Below are 18508 nucleotides of genomic sequence, written 5' to 3' on the forward strand. Positions count from 1 at the left end.
CAGACAAGGACACATTCTTTATTTCTTGGGCACACACCAAGCACATGCTCCATGGTAAGCAATTCACTCTGGATTTACTGCCCATAAACATATCATACGTCTCTCTTCAAATGCTTGTTTTCACCCTGGGCTACCTCTCAGAATAATGGATACCATATGTTCACTGTCTATCCTATAAATAAGTTGTTTGATTTTATTTACCCCCCAGAAAACTAAGCCTCATGGAATCCCACCTAATTAGGCAATATTTTTTGTTCAGGCTTTGGTAAATAGTCACTCCACAGGTATTATGTGTATTCTCTACACCAGGTTTCATGCTTGACGCTGTGGATCCAGAAATTAGTAAGACACGGTCCAGGTCTTTAAAATAGCAAAACGCAGTGACAACTTTAAGAATGAAAACAATAGTATCTAACATCAGTACTAAGTGTCAGACACCCTACAAAGTCCTCAAACAGCTGTATTATCCGCAGCGTCCACTACAGAGAAGTGGGCAAGCCCATCAGCTTTAGAACCACATCACCCCGTGTCGGGTCCCAGCCCTTCTACTTGGAAGTTCTGAGCCCTTAAGAAGACTTCGCTTTCTGTGTGCCTCAGTTTCTTCAGCTGTAAAACGGGGAGCCTTGGTAACAGTGCCTCCCCACAAGCACCGTGTGGGGGGTACGTGCCTTAGCAGTGGCCGGGGCCTTAGAGCAGGGGTTGGCTCATCGCACGCACGATGGGAGACACGTCTGTGTTACCGCCAATATCTTCCTTTCCGCCATCACCACAGCCCAGGGAGACGGGTCCTGTCCTCACCCCATTTTGTAGCCAAGCCATCAGGCCTGAAGACCTTTACTGACCGGCCCCAGGTCACACACGCGGGGTCCCAAGCTGGGATTCACCACCACAGGCACACTCCCGGCTGGCAAGTGAGACCCGTGGACAGGCAGAGGCACACCTGCAGGGCACTGCCCCCCGCACGGCCCCCCGCACTGCCCGACAGAGGGATTCGTAAACTGTGTGTCATGCTCTGCGGCGGAGGAAGCAACAAACTCTGCAGGGTAGTCAGGGAGGGCTGCTGGAGGAGGTGGCAAGCTGTCTGCCATTAGAACCCCAAGAGCTGCCGTCCACTGAGCAACAGGTCCTGCAGGCCTCCCCTGGAGGCAGGAGACGGTGGCCGCCACGTCCTGTAGAGACAGGAATCTCCAAGGGCTCTCTGACCTCCCCGCAGCCCCTTCCCTGCCCTGTCCAGCCGACACCCGCGCGGCTTTCACCCCTCCCGTCGCAGAGCGTGGGCTGGGACCACGTGCTGGCAGGAAAACAGAGAGGGAGCCAGGCTGCCACCAGCCTCACAGAGGAACCGGGAGCGAGGGATCCCTGGGCCCTGTTCTCACTATAAACTCCGACTGTTCGGGTCGGAAGGAAGCTCCCAGGTCACCTCGTCAGTGCTTCTCACGCTTCTCAAACTCGGCAGGCATAGCATGATCCTAGACAGCCGGTTAGAACACACTCCTGGGGCCACCCTGGGGGTCCGGGGCGGGACCTGAGAACTTGTGTTTCTAAGGAGCTTCTGGTGATGCTGAGCCCGCCGGTCCTGACCGCACTGAGTGTTGCTGCTGTGGTCAGTCTCCAGCTCAGGACTCTTCCCTGAGGGACACCTGCCGAGAGGGCAGGGCTGGGGTGAGCAGAGAGGAGATCTGACTGGCCGCCTCGCTAATGCCTATTCCTGTGAGATGAGGGGGCGGGCAAACGATCTCAGAGCGACTTCTAGATCTAAGGCTTCTAGGCTTGTGGGAAAGGTTGGAAGAGCTTCTGAAAGAAAGAAGAGGAAGGCACGGGCCGGATGGTGATTTCTGTCAATGGAGCCCATGTGGGGGGGGGGGGGAGGGGCACAGTCTCTTGCACCCATGGAATTAGAATGGGCAGTGTGGCTGGTACCGGGACCACCTGCAACAGAGTAGCCTCCCCGCAGAGCCAGACCCCCCCCTCCAGCCACCCTGGGGTCTGCGAGTTTTATGCAGCATCTTTGGTCCAGTTTCTTTTCAGAAGGAGAAATTTCTCAGGGTACAAGAAGGGCTCTCAGGGGAGGGGCAGCAGACCTTGCTGCTGAGGAAAATTCTTTCCGAAGGAACGTAAGCCGAAGGCGGAGACTTACTCTCGAACTCCTGGCCTCCCAGCCGCAGTGTCGCCGGGCGGCTCCCCTGGCCGTATGTCACACCCGGACACGTGGCATTAGCCCGGGCTTCCGTGGGGTCCCTCCAGTCTTTGACATTGCAAAGCAGGACGTCGGGGGAGCTCAGCAACCCGCAGATGAGGGGGCCTGTAGAGTCACAAGAGGGAAGAGAGGCTGACGTGATAGAGACAGGAAGGCCCCCGCCCACCAGGGACTCACGTCTGTGCCCCAAGAGGCTTGGAGGATGGGGACAGGTAACAATTCCTCGGGAGCACAGAGGGACCCTGGAACTCAGGAGCCTGGTCTTCAACTGGGTTACTTTTCCCTGATAGGCCTGCAGTTGCCACTGGGGCAAATTGCCCAAGGAAGAGCCACCAGTGCGACTGCCGAACTTTCCTTGTGCGTCAGAGGCCTTCTTCGTGGGTCAGCAGCAGTGACGACACCTCAACACCACTGGGGGTCTCGGTGCCAGAATCCTCTGTCCTCCTCCTCTACCCCCACCGCACGCAGAGCTTTTTTGAGGCCTGGAGCAAATAAACAGCAGGCCCCCACCACCCCTCACATACACACACACACGCACACACACGCATCAACCTTGAAGGGACTCAGATTCAAAGTAAGGAACTATGAAAAACCAAGAGCCCTGCACCAACAGCACAAACTTCCCTATCAGGAAGCGAGCTCCTCGTCTCCGGAGGCATTCAAGCACAGGCTGTGTGCCCGCGTGTCCAGGACGTGCAGGGAGATATCTCTAACTAGGGTAGGCACCAGACCATTTTGTCTTGAATATATAAATATCCGAAGTTTTATTTTTTTTTTAATGTCTATTTATTTATTTTGAGGGAGAGAGTGAGCACATGAGCAGGGAAGGAGCAGAGAAAGAGAAAGAGAAAGAGAGAGAGAGAGACAGAGAGAGAATCCCAAGCAGGCTCTGTGCTGTCAGTGCAGAGCCGGACGTGGGGCTCAGTCCCACGAACCGTGAGATCATGACCAGAGCCGAATTCAAGAGACACTTAACGGAGCCACCCAGGTGCCCCTATATATCATTTTGATCAATAATCCCATTAGGTAGTATAGTTGTTAAGATTCTCCTGAAAAAAAAAAAAAAGGAAATACTCATTCCGTAATGCCATTCCATCCTCCTTATCCTCATTTCTACCCAAAGCCAGATAGCATTTCTAACTCATCTGTCACCAAATTTCCCCAAAGTAGATGCCGCAGACGCCTGCCTTATGAATCTGACGTCCTGTCCTCCCCCCCCCACCCCCCCACTGGCCACTTTTAACCTGCACTTGCCAAAAAATCAGCAGCAGCAAGAACAGCAGGGCGCCTCTGTGTAAAACACCACCTTCGAGGCCCTCTGACTGGTGGCTCTCAAACCAGGGGGCTTCGACCGATCCGATCGACAGCACAGGAAGAGTTCTGAAAATGCTCGTTCCTCAGCACCAACCACAGGGTTTCTGACTCTGTAGGTGGGTGGGTAGGTTGTAGGTCTTGGAGGGGTGGGAGGCGGTGACATTTGGGAATTAGCATCTGTAACCAACACCGCAGGTGATTCTGGTGCCCGGATGGATTCTAGAATCCCTCGCCTCGTGAGCCCAGTTCATTCCACGGATGAGGAAGCAGAGGCATGGGAAAGGGGACTGGTTTTGCTAGCTACTGAGGAATAGCCAGCCGGCAGCGAGGGCCTGGGACCTCAGTGGGGGCCGGGAGGAGCCCGCTGAGGGCCCAGAGGAAGTCTGAGCACCGGGGTCATCCTCTCACAAGCCAAGACGCAGACTGATGGGATTAAACAAGAGGCGGGTAGATTTTTCCTTCTGCTCCAGACCTTGGAAAGCGAAACCCACACAGCTTTGTCCTTTAGTGCTAAAGTGTCAACGAGATCTCCGTGTGTCTGAGACATGGGTGCCAGCTAGAGACTGGAAGTCCCTTTTGCTGGTCACACACTGCCCGCTTCGGGTACACGCCCGTGTACCACGAGCCGCGCGAGGCCCTCTGAGCCCCGCTTCCAAGAAGCCCCCACTGACACGTAGGTACAGAAGCCTCATGAATTGTCCTTACTAGTCAGTGGAAACAAAGCCACTGAGGCAGGGGGAAGGGGGGAATCCACCAGAAAGTTAAATGACTTTCCAGACCGCGGTAGCAGGATTCTGTTCCCGGCCATCGGCAGACCCAGCCAGCACTTTCATAATTTAAAGCTCCAAATCTGCCCGTCGGGCGAGACTGGGGAAAACATCTGCCTTGATGTTTTATGTGTGTCTCGAGGAGAGCTTAACTCGCGGCGCTGTGAGGTGGTCGGTCAGCTGGGCATAAATCACGGATCACAGGTTACGCTTGGAGGAAAAAGCAAGCGAGCTGCTAGCCAGAAATGTCATGGAAAAAAGGATTTTGTGGGCTCACTGTTCCATGGAACACAATAATTCTTCCATATAGGATTCTAAGGAAAGCGAAACGAACCTTCCAACTCGAAAAACCATATGGTTTGGTGAGTAATGGAGCATCTGGGGAAATTGCGGTATCCTCAGAAAAGAAGGCAGAAGGCATCCTTGATTTGAACCGCAGTGTTTCCCACACACACACGCTGACACACATGTCCATGCTTACACGTGTCTGTGTGGGTTTAATCTCTCTCTCTCTGCATATACTTTTGCTTACCTAAACACTAACACGAATGCACGTCATATAATCACAGAGCATCAGGCCTAAAAGGAATTTTAGACTCTAACTTGGTCCAGTCCAGGCTCCTGCCCTACCACTGCAACACTTTCTCATTCGGCCCCCGCAGACCGCAGGGAGCTAGCCTCAGCGTTTTCAGCAAACACCCTGTTTGAACCCCAGGCAGCATTCAAGTCTGTTGACAAAATTCCTCCACGTGTCACCCCTCTGCACCACGGCTTCCGTGAGGCACCACCCTCCCGGGTCTCTTCCCTGCTGTCTGGCCGCTAGTTCTCCGTCTTCTTCGAAGGTTCTCCCCATCATGTAGGTGTTCACCAGGGGTCGGCCCCCATCACCCTTGATCTTCTCACCCCGGGCCCGCCTCCAAGGAAATCCCACCCATACCCACGGTTCTGATACCTCCTCGACACCGGGAACGCACGCCTTTCCATCTCCCGCCCCGACTCCCCCTCTGAGCTTTGGATCTTCGTCCCCAAAAGCTCAGTCCCACCTTGTGACTGTCTTAAAGGCGTCTCAGACTTAGCACAGTGTAAATGGGTTCATGACCTTCCCAAATCTCTGTCTCCCGTTACCAAACCCAACATCTCCCATCATTCACTACACAAGCAAGCTATCTAGGTGAACAAGTTGGAGAGCCAAGAATGGTCCTCAATACTCATGTCCAAAGTCCTGTCGGTTTGTCTGCTATTGATACCTTGAATCTGTCCCCTTTTCTTCATCTCCACTGCTGTCCCCTCAGCCCAAGCTACCCCCTCTCACCTGGACGGCAGGGTGTAACTCCTCACTGAACTCCACATCTACTCCAACTCCCCATCTATCACCTTCTCAAGACAAAGTGTCAAAATTCGTATCTGATCATGGCATTCCTTTCCTTCACACTGTCATTAGCGGGCCACCTGGGTGGCTCAGTTTGTGAAGCGTCCGACTTCAACTCAGGTCATGATCTCACAGCTCATGGGTTCGAGCCCCGCATCGGGCTCTGTGCTGACAGCTCAGAGCCTGGAGCCTGCTTAGGATTCAGAGCGTCTCCCTCTCTCTCTCTCTCTCTCTCTCTGTCCCTCCCCCACTCACACTCTCTCTCAAAAAAACATTGTTTTTAATTAAAAAAAAATACTTTCAAAGGCTTACAATTCTTCTTAGAATCAAAACCACCTCTACTGAAGCCCGCGGGTCTGCCTAAGCTAAGCGGTCACCTCGTGCTGTGACTCCCCACGCCGTCTCCAAGTTGTATATCCTGGCTTCCGCGACCCTGCTTATTCCTGTCAGACCACGGGTCCTGGCACCGGAGGGCCCCCGTCCTCACTGCCACATTAGTTACCTCCTTGGACCTGCGCAAGGATGAAGCCATCACAGCACGAATCACGGTCGCACGCCAGAAGACAGAAGAGATGAGCCCCGGTCAGATCGGCTCCGGAGGCTGAGAACACGACGGCCCCGTACGTTCCAGAGAGCGCGTTTTGGAAGCCCGTTGGCTTGAAGCTCTTCCGGCTTGTTGTGGTGAATTCTTGGCCTGGGGAAAAGGCAGAGAAAAGTTTTTTTTAAAGATCTGAAAACAGTTCGGAGTCTGCCACAGTTTACGGGTCACGTGACAACGGACCCTCCGTTTGGGCCAGGGGCAGCATCGAGTCCAAGATACGACGCTCTCTGCGCCGCGAAACTTCTGGATTTCCCATGCGTGAAGGAGGGGGCGCCCAGCAGACCTGGACAGACGCCCCTCACATCTTTGAAGTGCTAGAGGGGATGCGTGGAGAAGTGACACCTGTTATTGTTTCTACCATTACCAGCAAACATTTATTGAGCTCCAACTGTGCACACAGACACCGTGACACGTGATTTGCCTACGCGACCTCACTTCGTCTTCACTGCCCTACGGGTGAGGTTCAGCGTGCCCTGCCCGCTACCACACGCGCTTCTGTGCTTCCAACGCGGGCCGGGCGAGAAGCTGTGACGCTGGAGTCACATCGGTCGATCTACGGTTTTCCCGGCACGTCAAACGGCAGGTGCACACAGCACACGCAAACACAGCGGAGCGCGGCTGCAAGAAACACGGTAGGGTACACAGCGCCTACTGGCCAACGTTCTTCCTCTGGCCACCGTCTCTGCCTCCAAAGCGACAATTCCAATTTTCCCCTCCCTAACTCGGCAGACTCCCCCCCTTCCCTCCTCCCTCCCACATCAAGCTACGTGGCTCTTTTAGCATTTACTGAGGCGTCGCTCTGCGATGGATTCGATGTCTTTTTAAAAATTGTGCTAGCATTTTAAATAGGATTGTGATAGCTTCTGTCAGTCCTCAGTTAAAAATGGCAAGGTTTGGGTTTTGCTTGTCCCTCACTCTAGTTTTCCCATAAGCCCTGCTATTTTGAGAGCATCATTGTGCAAAGACGAGATTTTTCAGGGAGGGATATATATAGATCTACGGCCAAAATGTCTATCCTATTATTATGTCCCTTTCACATGTGAGGCAAGAGAGCCTGAACGAGTGAACGGTCCTGCCTGGGTTTACACAGCTGGTGGGTGGCAGACGGAAGGCCTTCCCCATCCTGACCTCCCCTCCACCCTGCCGTTCACCAGGACTTAACCGACTCAGGCCCCCGGAAGTAGTGGAGAGGCTTAGAGCGAGGAACCCAGGAGCACAAGCCTTGGAATGAGACAGATTTGGGTGCAAATCCTTGTGGCACCTCAGAGCCTCAGCTTCCCCTTCTGTACAATGGGGATGACAGTGTGTCATCCTCCTGGATGTTGAGGGGATAAAAAGATAGACCGTACATAAACGGGTTGAGCAATGGGTCTGCCACTTGGCTGATGCTCAGCATTTTCCAGGTCTCCAGAAGGCCACATCTTCTGCCCCCTCACATTGCTTCACTCCGCCCCTTCTGCCTGACCGCCCTCTCACTGGCTGAGCCTGAAAAGCCCATCCTTGTCACCAAAACTCAGCTTCATTTCAAGGCCCCGTCTCCCTGATTTTTACAGTTAGAATTCGTTTCTCCCTCCCTAGATCTCAAGGATCTCCTTCATCCTTCACCTCGTATTTAAGCTTCCTTCATCTCCATCATCTCCGTCATCCTTCACCCCGTATTTAAGCTACTCGAGACAGTGTCTGCTTCCGTAACCAGCTTGAGACTCCCCAGAGCCATTCCCTGCTGGCCAACCCTATAGTCGCTGGCCATACGTGACTATTTAAATGTCTGTTTCAGTTCTCCAAAATTCATGTTGCAGTAGCCACATTCCAAGTGCTGGTGGCCACGTGTGGCCATTTTGGACAGCAAGGGTTTATAGAACATGCTCATCACTGAAGAAAGCTCCATGGGACCGCAGCCCTGGACTGTAGGGCTATCTCTCAGCCCCACCCCCGGTATCCGCCATATTGCCCGGCACCGGGGACCTCCTGCCCTGAGGTCTTCATGTAAGTGCCTCTTCTTTCTTCTGCCTCAGGTCTCAGTTCCAACGTCCTCTCCTCCGAGGCTCCTTCCCTGGCCAGCCTCTAGCAATTAACGTTTTTCTTTCATTTCCTTTTTAAGTTGTCATAAAATACATGTCACATAAGATTGACCATTGTAACCATCTTAAGTGGATACTTTGATGGCATTAGTACCTTCACACTGTTGTGCAATCATCACTCCCATCCGTCTCTATTATTTTGCCTCAGCCCAAAATGAAACTCTGCACCCATCCAACACTGACCGTCCATCCCCTCCCCCGTCCCTCGTAACCACTGTTCTACTTCCTGTCTCCGTGAACCTGACCGCCTTAGTAGCCCATGTCCGTGTCTGTCTTGACCCAATGCCCTGTTTTATTTTCACGAAAGCGCTTAGAACCCTCGGAAATGATCTTATTGCTGGATCGATTCCTTCACCAGTCATTCTGTCTGTTTTGTTCACAGCTGCATCCACAGTGCCTGCCAAAGTGCATATCCCGCCTCAGTAAATATTTACGAAAAGTGCCAGTGCCGAGCTGGTCCACACGAGGTCGAGTCCTAGACAACAGAGCAGGTCTGGGGGAAATCTCAGAGCTGGAAGCGGTTATGCCCTGAAGTCCCAGGTTCCACCCTGATGCAGGGGCAAGGTGCTTCCTCTTTCTAGACCTCTTCTGTGAAACTAGGGGGTTGGGCTAGGCCGTCTAGAAGGAACCTCTGAGCACTGTCTTCCTTTGATTCTGAAAGATCACATGGCTTCTCCTCCACGTTCCCAGCCACAGCTTTTAGGTGCACGGAGACAGAATGGTACTGGGAGATGGACCAAGGTGTCCTGTCTTCCAGGTCGCTTAGGGTCAGGTGTGTGAATGGATGTGCTTGCCTACCTACTAAGCACCACTGACACGGGAGGCTTTCAAAAGCCACGTATATCCCTCCTCAGCTGTGACATCTTACGCCCTTTATGGCACGCAAACTAAAGAAGTGGTTCCTGATCAGGTGAGGAGGCAGGAATCTGAACATCCCTTCTGTGTTTGCTCTCCTAGGAAGCAGAACGTCTGTGTCTGTGCATTTCCTGCTTCAAAAAAAAAAAAAAAAAGTAGGGGGCTCCTGGGTGGCTCAGTCGGTTAAACGTCCGACTTCGGCTCAGGTCATGATCTCGTGGTTTGTGAGTTCGAGCCCCACGTTGGGCTCTGTGCTGACGGCTCAGGGCCTGGAGCCTGTTTCAGATTCTGTGTCTCCCTCTCTCTCTGCCCCTCCCCCACTCATGCTCTGTGTCTCTCTCTCAAAAAAAAAAAAAAAAACATAAAAAAAGTAAAACAAAACAAAACAAAAAAAGCAAGAAACACACTGATTTAGTTTGGCAACAAGAAAGAGTCTCCGTTTCCCTTGCAATCAGAGATGAGGAGACAAAAAATAAGAACAAACACTTAGAAAGAAATACAATCACATTAAAAAAAAATGCGATGAAACTCCAAGGGTTGGTTTTAAAGAACATTTTGGGGAGGGGTTACTTGTTTTATTTTGGTTGTCCTTCTTAGACAAAAATAAAGTCTCTATGTGCTGTTATGTTTTGTAATGGATAAAAAAATAATTGGAAGAAACCCTGGGGCAGGAACTCTAGTCCCCCCTGGCCACAGATGAGAGAAATCTCAGCTCTGCTGAACTCCACTCTCCCAGGGAGCCCTCCCCTAAGACAGGATGGAGGCATTAGGCGAAGGAAGCGCCAGAGGCAAAAAGCCACACGCACTTGTCTCTGCCATGGGCTGCAGACCGTGCGAGGCCAGCCGAGGCCTTGGGTCTGGACTGTGGCATCGTCTCCACGTTGCACAAGTCTGAAGCTGCTGGGAGCCAGGCCACCTGAGCTACGGATCTGCGAGAATGGCATGCCTGCCACTCCCCAGTCCACCCCCCAGATCCTCAGTCAGGCCCCCTGGGCCGCCTTCTGGTTTGTGCCCTTACCTCGGGTCATCAGGAAACGTGTCAGCAAGAACAAAGTCGGTCTGAGAAATCTGCACCTGCTATGGACCATGCTCTAACGGCACAGGTCACCTCACCCCAACCTTCCAATCTCCTCGCTTCACTTGTGACTCCTACTCTGCCAGTGGAGAACTGGAGGCCCAGAACGTCAAGGACCTTGGCCACAGCTAGTAGGTGGCAGAGTGGGGTCAGCCCAGGCAGGCGGGCTCCAGCGCCCTCACCCTTAACCGAGTGAGGGAGGGCCCGGGGAGCAGGGACCAGCCATGTGCCGCAGCTCATGGGGAGCCTAGCTGTGGCCCAGGGCTCCCAACCTCTCTTGGCCCTGATGGAGGTGAGCAGGACAGGGCAGAAGAGGGCGGGCTTCCCTGTCCCCGCTCTGTGAAGCCACGTAGGGGAATTCAGACACACTTGGGTTCTCACCCACTTCCCCAACTGATTAACAGTAAGACCTTGTGAAACTCTTTTAATCTCTCTGAGCCTCAGTCTCCTCATCTGTAAAACAGGGGCTATGATCCCTGTTTCGCTTTCCTTGAAGAATTTCTATGAAGGTGGATGTAACAAGTCTAGGGAAGTGAGCTGTAAACTGCGAGGATATGCCCTTGCTACTCAACTTGAGGCCGGGGGACCAGGCCTCCCCGAGAGCTTATTTGAAAGGCAAAATTACTGACTCAGCATCTGCATTTTTATGAACCCCCCAGGTAATATGCAAGCGTGCTGCAGCTCTAGGAGGCCCCGGTTGGTGAGGGAGACAGTCCTTGGAGGTTTTGGACCCTTGTGAGGTCTGGTAACTTCTGGGGAGGGTGGAGACCAACGGGAAGGGAAGGCGTGAGAGAGGCAGCTGCAGGGAGCTTGGAGTCCACACCCCTGCTGGGGATGCTCCCCACTCATCGACACCCCTTGTGTCTGCTCTGTCACTTAGTTCCTCACCTATGGAGGAAGCCTCCCCGTCCCGACAGTGTGGTCCCCTCCCTGAACTCGCCCTGCCAGGAAGCAGCTCTAAACACGAGTGTCAAGTTAAACCCCCGAGGCCCCAAACCATCTAGCTCAGCCAACCTACCCTTTTTCAAATACACAGCCGGAGAGTCCGGAGTCCCGTTCCTCACTGTCACCTGGCACCTAAGACTCCCGAAGCCGGTGGCCTCTGAGTTCCCCAGGGTGTCTTGATGCTGGAGATGGAAAGAGGATGCATTATTATCCAGAGATGGTCACTGCAGTTCCACAAACATTCACCAAACTCTGACCGTGGCTAGGCGCTGGGGCTGCAAAGGTAAAAATAGAAGATTCCTGCCCGTTAGTCTCTCCCTGTCTATTGGAGCACACCGACGCGGAAGCAGAAAATTCCGGCCCAGAGTGTTAGCTGCAAAGACACATGTAAGTCAAGAGGAGGTGATTACAGAAGCGGGAACCAGTAATTCTCCTGAGAAAGGAGAGCTTGAAAACTTTCCCAGAACAAAAGTGAATCTGGGTGGGGTACTGACGTATGAGTAAGAGTTCATCAGTTGGAAATAAAAGAAGGGGCTTTTAAGCAAAGTAAGAGGCGGAAGTGACGACAAAGAATTCTGTGGTGTTTTGGGGCTCCTGGTGGCTCTGTCGGTTAAGCCTCCGACTTCAGCTCAGGTCATGATCTCACGGTCTGGGAGTTCGAGCCCCGTGTGGGGCTCTGTGGGGACAGCTCGGAACCTGGAGCCTGCTTCCGATTCTGTGTCTCCTTCTCTGTCTGCCCCTCCCCCACTTGTGCTCTGTCTCCCTCTACTCAAAAATAAATAAACGTTATAAATAAATAAATAAATAAATAATAGAATTCTGTGGTGTTTTGAGGACTAGAGCCTGTGGTTCTTGGAGACTGTCAATCTCGAGAGGCAGAGTGGCGGGAGAGGACAGACGCAGAAGCATCCTTATGGGCACAGCTCACGTCCAGTGAGGATCAAGGGAAAGTCTGTAAGCTTGGAAATGAGGTCAGACGTCCAAACGCCTTGCCATTCTCGCTAATCTCGGATCCCTCTTTCTGCCTGTTTCCAGAACTTCTGCTGGGGCTGGGGGGGGGGGGGGGTGGGGGTGGCAGGATAAATCTGTTTTCATCAATTTGTGGTTTTTTTCCCAGGGTTCTGCCCCCCTCTCAGAGTTGCCTGAGTTGCCTGGCTGTGCGGTGGAGGGATGATGACCTGGGGAGGGGGGCAGGGTCCCCGAGAGGGAAAGGGCCCTGCACTCCTGAGAAGGGTGTGGGTGGCAGGTCCCAGACTGCAGGGCCCCCCACCCCTGGAGGCGGTGGGGCGAGTGTGAGCTGGATGATACACCTGCAGCCTAGACCCAAACAAGAGGCTCCTGCCTTGATAAAGGGTCCCTTGCACACCCCACACCCAACCCAGACACAAGGCTCCGAGGAGCCTGGCCCTGTGGCTGCAACACTGGGCAGCATAGACCGGCCAGGTCACTCCCCATCAATGAAGACACCTGACCCCGTGTCTCGGGACAGCACCGAGAGCCCCGGGGGGCCCTGCAGGGGAGCCTGGAACGGCTGAGATGGCATTTCTTGCCTGCCTGTTAACAATACTAACAGCGGTGGTGACAGCTATTACAGTCACTGAGCTCTTACTCTGCGGCAGAAACTGTTGTGTGAGCTTCTCCACGTAGGACTTTACTCAATCCTCGCGATAACTGAGGTGCCATTACCACCCTGCATCATAGGTGAGGGCTCCGAGGAAACAAGGGGTGAAGGGCAGGAAGTCAGCAGTGGGGCTGGGACCCAAACCCGGGCAGCCAAGCTCCAGGGCCACCTCCTAATAACACTTCCTGCGAGAGGCTGTCTCTCGTGGGCTAAGGAGTTGGGGGGAGAGTGCATTCCTTTTTGGCTTTGTTAGTTTTATTTTTTAATGAGGAAGTGTTTTATTTCTTATTGACTAAAATCTATACTTGTCAGGGCATCGGAGGATCCAACGACTGACACTCTCCTACTCTGGCTCAGAGGAATGCGAGGTGCTTAGTAAGCACTCAATAGATGCTATCAGCTATCTTTTGCTATCACTAATAATTCTGCATGCCGGGTCTGATCCCTGAGGGAGAGAGGAGTAGAATTTCCTTAGATCAGAGATGCCCAGGGACCTGGCAGCTAGCTGCCCAGAGAGCGCCATCACTGACTGTGACCTCAGGCCCCTCGACCACCAAGCGTCTCTGGGAGGTGTGGACAGAGGTGTCCCATTAGTAGGGTCACTTTGACTCGGACCAGCCAAGGTGAGGGGACAGCACTTGGAAGCCCCAGACAGCAATTAAATGCAGCCAGTCTGTACTGTCCCACAGCGTTAATGCCAGCGGGTCCTGGCCGACTATCACCAGTGTCCCAGCCTATCCTCCCTCCCCGCCCACCGGCCCCCATGTCCCCCTGATACATCTGAAGGCAGGTCTGGGCCATGGTAGTGAAAAAACTAATAAAGGCACGGCCATCCTCCCCAACATGCTTTGACCTTTAAACTCAAGGGATTTAACATTGCCTCCACTGCTGTGTGTTTTGTGTTAACTTCTCGAATCCTCACCAGAAGCCTGCGAGGTCAAGCCTCCATGTTATAGATGAAGAGTTTGAGGTGAGGAACGTGCACGTGGTCTGACAGCCCCAAACGGACAAGGTTTGGGATTCAGTCTAAGACCCCTCCCTGCCTCCTCTCTAGATCCTGCAGATATAGACCTGGCTGGAATCCTAAAATTCAGGGGCCCACCTTCCAAGCCCCTTCCTGCGATGTTGCTTATGAACACACACTCACACACCTGCACAGGTGCATGTGCTAAGGGCAGGCAATCCACCCGTGTCAGTGATGTCACAGAACTGCTAACAAATCGACATGCCCTTTAAAAATGTGAAATGAATTATGTGCATCCACAGAATGGACTGGTAGGCTGCCATTAAAAAGAACAAGGTTCATTTTAAAGATGGAGAAAGTTAAACATTATGTGAGAAAACCAAGGTAGAAAAGAAGATGTAGTGTAAGATATTAACACGTAAGCAAACACAACAAGATGCTCATAAACATATAGAAATTTTATGGAAGTTTCCATGAAAAACTGGACAGTAAAAATGGAGATTTGCATGTGGTTCGGAGCTAGCGTACCCTTCGGTCCTAATTCACAGTGACGGTGAAATTGCCAGCTTTGACCTACAGACACAGCAATTTCATGCGGTTCTAACTAATATTTAACATTTTTCTTTCTTAAGCTATAATCATATTTTACTTCTACAATGGAAAGGAATGCTGGGGTCCGGGACTCAGAGAGACAGATGGGACTTAGGGCTCTGGACAACGTCCCTTCACGCCCAGTGCCCAAGCTGCCAGTGGGTAACAGAAGGGAGTGCTCATTGACAATCCCTCTGACCCATTTGTTAGGAAACGATTCTGCTCGACGGACACTCCTCGGGACAGCTTCATCCTGAGCCATCACTGGTCCACTGGGGTATTTTTCCCAAGTCTCATCACTTTGAAGAAATGGACGCAACACGGGGTCGGCTGCTGACAGTCTCATTCCACCACCTGACCAGCCTGGTGTCCACTCAATCAGAGCATGTCTGACACAGAAAGGGCGAGACGCAGAACCCCCACACAGCTGCCATGCCTCACCTGAGCAGACGCTGTGCAGGCCATGTGGTTATTTGTCCAAGCATAGAAATCACACAAGACTTCTGATCCCGCTGTGGACACTGCAAGGAGGCTGCAGGCTTCATCCAGCGCACAGTCTGCAAGCACCATGGGACAGTCAGTGTGCCTGTCTCTCTCAGGTGATGCTGAGGGCAGGTGGACACATACACCCCCCCCCACTGCCCCCAACACACCCAAACACACACACACACACACACACACACACACACACACACACACACACTCATCCGTAACATGGATTTCAATGACCTTCAGAGACTGTAGGGTTATGAGATAATCCTTGTAAACATACATGCTCGATAAATATCATTGCTGTTATCACCCTTTGCTGGCCATGACATTGGTACAGACAGACAAATAACTCTACAAGGAACCGATGTCCATCATTTCTGCTCCCTTACATTTAGCACAGCAATGTTCTCAGTACGTAGTATATGCATTATGAACTCTGAGGTGAAACTATGAATTGAATATACACTTGGGGAATCGACCCATTTACCAAATGTTTTGAGAAAGTGTATTTTCTCATTACGGTTTCAGTGGTTTTATTTGATTTGTCTTTCCCAGGTCAGCACAGAGTATTTTCCCACACGCCCGGCTCCCCAGCACCCCTTACCTGTCAAGCATTGTGTCAGTGGAGACCCAGAACCAGGGACTCTGGACCTGCCCGCCACAGTGACATCCGCACGGAAGGTCACCTTAGAGTCTGGAGCCTTCTCAAATTTCTGCATCACTGAAAGAAAAGCAGAATGATGACATTGGACTCTGAAAGGCAGAAGGCTTCTCTACAGAGAAGCCAGGAAGAGTGCCAGGCCAAGAAATCACGTCTATGTGTCTGTCTCATTCACAGTGCTTGGTCACACAAATGTCCCTAGGAGAGGAATTCCCTTTTAAAATAGTTCCAGGGGCGCCTGGGTGGTGCAGTCGGTTAAGCGTCCGACTTCAGCCAGGTCACGATCTCGCGGTCCGTGGGTTCGAGCCCCGCGTCAGGCTCTGGGCTGATGGCTCAGAGCCTGGAGCCTGTTTCCGATTCTGTGTCTCCCTCTCTCTCTGCCCCTCCCCCGTTCATGCTCTGTCTCTCTCTGTCCCAAAAAATAAAATAAAAAACGTTGAAAAAAAAATTAAAAAAAAATAAAATAAAATAGTTCCAGCATGCTGCCTCATATCTGATGCAGAAAGCTATGTATTTTCATGTCTCCATTTGCAACCTCATTGTCAGGAGGTAAGGAGAAATTTTAATATTATGCTAGTCCTTACCACTCATTTTTTTTCCTCACTGATGGTGATTTTTCTATCTAAATTTATATTTTCGTGTCTTGATCTTTGAGTGAAAATTTTCTTATAATTATGCTGTTGAAAGTTTTCCTTCCAGAAAACAATGTTTACTTCTTTCTGGAAAGAGGTAAGTTATCTTTTTTTTTTTTAATGTTTGTTTATTTTTGAGAGAGACAGAGACAGAATACGAGTGGGTTAGGGGCAGAAAGAGAGGGAGACACAGAATCCAAAGCAGGCTCCAGGCTCCGAGCTTTCAGCACAGAGCCCGACACGGGGCTCGAACCCACGAAGTGCGAGATCATGACCTGAGCCGAAATCGGACGCTCAACCGACTGAACCACCCAGGAGCCCCAGAGGTAAGTTACCTTTTAAAAGACAAATAAAACAGGCACATGCGGGTTCATGTAAATCTGAAGACGTGACACGTGGCTCAGGCGTTTTCATGATAGTAGGTGTTTAAGTAACATACTAGCATCGGTTTTTCTAGCTACCATCAACACGCCTGAATTCTCCACTAGGAATGACACAGTCACGTGCTCCTGGAGCTAAACAGGGGAGAAGAAATAAATATAAGATCTCAAGGCGATGAGACGCGGAACTCATTCTTGACCCAGCAAAAAAGCACTGCAGATAACTCTCCGGGAATGAGACTCATTTCCAAAACCAAAAATGCCCAGAGGTGTCAGCGTTTTGCAAATAACTCTCAGAAACCAAGCCTCGAAGTCGACCAGTATTAATTTTTTGCAGACATAATTCTAAACGTACAAGAACACCCATTCCCCTACTTATCTGTTGCTTTATAAAACAGACCTGTGTCTAGATGGGTTTTTATCACGTCAATAAATTCAAGACCACCCAGCGACCTTTTTTCCATTTTCGTAATAAATGCAGGGAAAAAAAAGTTTATTGCTTTTGGGATAAAGTCGGGAGAAGGGGATGCTAATATAAGAGACACAGCAGGCTTTAAACCTTCACAAATTCTGATGCAGAAAATAATTCTGATTTTACAAGGTAGTCCTTCCGTGTTGATCACTCAAGTTGCCAAGTTCATGTGCTTGGCCCGTAGTCAACTCTTCTGCTCTCCTCTCTTTCTCTCTTTTGTCTGTGTTTACACCCCTTGGTTATCTTGTTTGTAGAGACTGCAGGCTCCGGTCCAGCAAACACCACACAATATTCAGCCCTTTGTCCCTCAGGTGTAACTGGCACGGACAGATACTCCCGACATTGCAGGAGACTAAACAAAATTTGACGGGTCTCTCAATTTCCAGCTGAAGTCTTCCCAGAGGCTGAAAACGCAGTCACTTTAGCACTCCAGTTAGACAATCTGCTGGCTTCCACAAAAGGGACCCTTCAGGGATGAAGGTCTCTTCACGCTAGAGCATTCGGTGAGGAAGCTCATTGCCAAACAGAACAGAAACAATCCATGCACGAAGTTGCCAATAATTCCATAGAATACGGAGTTAGCTGGCAAATTTTTAGCCATTCTATTGGTACAATTTCCCACCTGCCAAGTTTTGACTTAGCAGATATTTACAAATGTCTTGGAAAGCATAGAGGGTCAACACGAGAGCCATTATATGTGATCATGGCTACGCGTCTGTCTCTTTCCAAGACAAGGACAATGTTCTGGGAGTACGTGAACACCTACTACCTGAGCCTGTGACAGAAACATGAGTTTCTTGTTTATTGGGTGGATGCGTTGATGAACAGATGACTGCCAAGACCACCGCAACGCCCGAAAACCTGGAGAGAACCCTATGGAGACGACACCACCCCAACAGCAGCTGATACCTCTGGGCACCTGACGTGCGATATGGAACCTTTGGTGAGGGTCAACGAAAAGCAGAATTAGAAAACTGGGTCCAGAATTAAAGGAAGGGGAGCTTACAATATTTCCAGGGGCCAAGGTCAGAGAGTAAACCACTAACTCTGTAGGTAAACAAAGGGTTTGCCACAGGCAGTATAGAGAAGATGGAGGGGACCGCCAGGAAGAGACCAGGCAGGCAGTGCTGGCTCTGGAGTCAGCCCCCGTCCAAGTCCTTTCGCCACCACCCCTCATCGGCCCTGTGTCCTGGGGCACATTTCAATCTCTGAGAGCCCGGTTGTGTGGTTGTAGGGATTAAATAGAAGAATGTGGAAAACCTGGTATATAACAATTCAGTAAGTGACAAGTCCCTTTGCCCGCCCACCCCCCCCCCCCACAAGGACACCTGCCTAAGTGCCAGGGCTTGTGAAACTGGCTACAGGACTTCTGGTGGCAGGAGAGTCCCCTTCCCTGATCACATTTAGGAAGGAATTTCAAACAGGCCCAGATAATAACAGCAATTCATTCATTCTGTCAACAAGCACCAGCCACTCTGGAATAGAACAAAA

General features: G+C 51.4%; 1 protein-coding gene across 1 annotated transcript in view; it reads right to left on the reverse strand.

Moving 5' to 3' along the window:
• TG (thyroglobulin) overlaps positions 1 to 18508 on the reverse strand; it is a 254316-nt gene that overhangs the window by 178315 nt on the left and 57493 nt on the right. The window contains exons 23-27 of the mRNA XM_086695581.1: positions 15477 to 15593; positions 14822 to 14937; positions 11278 to 11386; positions 6150 to 6341; positions 2138 to 2302 (exon numbers count right to left, since the gene is read on the reverse strand). Of these exons, the coding sequence (XP_086551707.1) occupies positions 2138 to 2302; positions 6150 to 6341; positions 11278 to 11386; positions 14822 to 14937; positions 15477 to 15593 (699 nt within the window). The remainder of the gene's footprint in view (positions 1 to 2137; positions 2303 to 6149; positions 6342 to 11277; positions 11387 to 14821; positions 14938 to 15476; positions 15594 to 18508) is intronic.

The sequence above is a fragment of the Puma concolor genome, chromosome F2 (assembly GCF_028749965.1).
Source record: "Puma concolor isolate L17-30 chromosome F2, mPumCon1.1.hap2, whole genome shotgun sequence".
NCBI classification, from domain to species: Eukaryota; Metazoa; Chordata; class Mammalia; order Carnivora; family Felidae; genus Puma; species Puma concolor.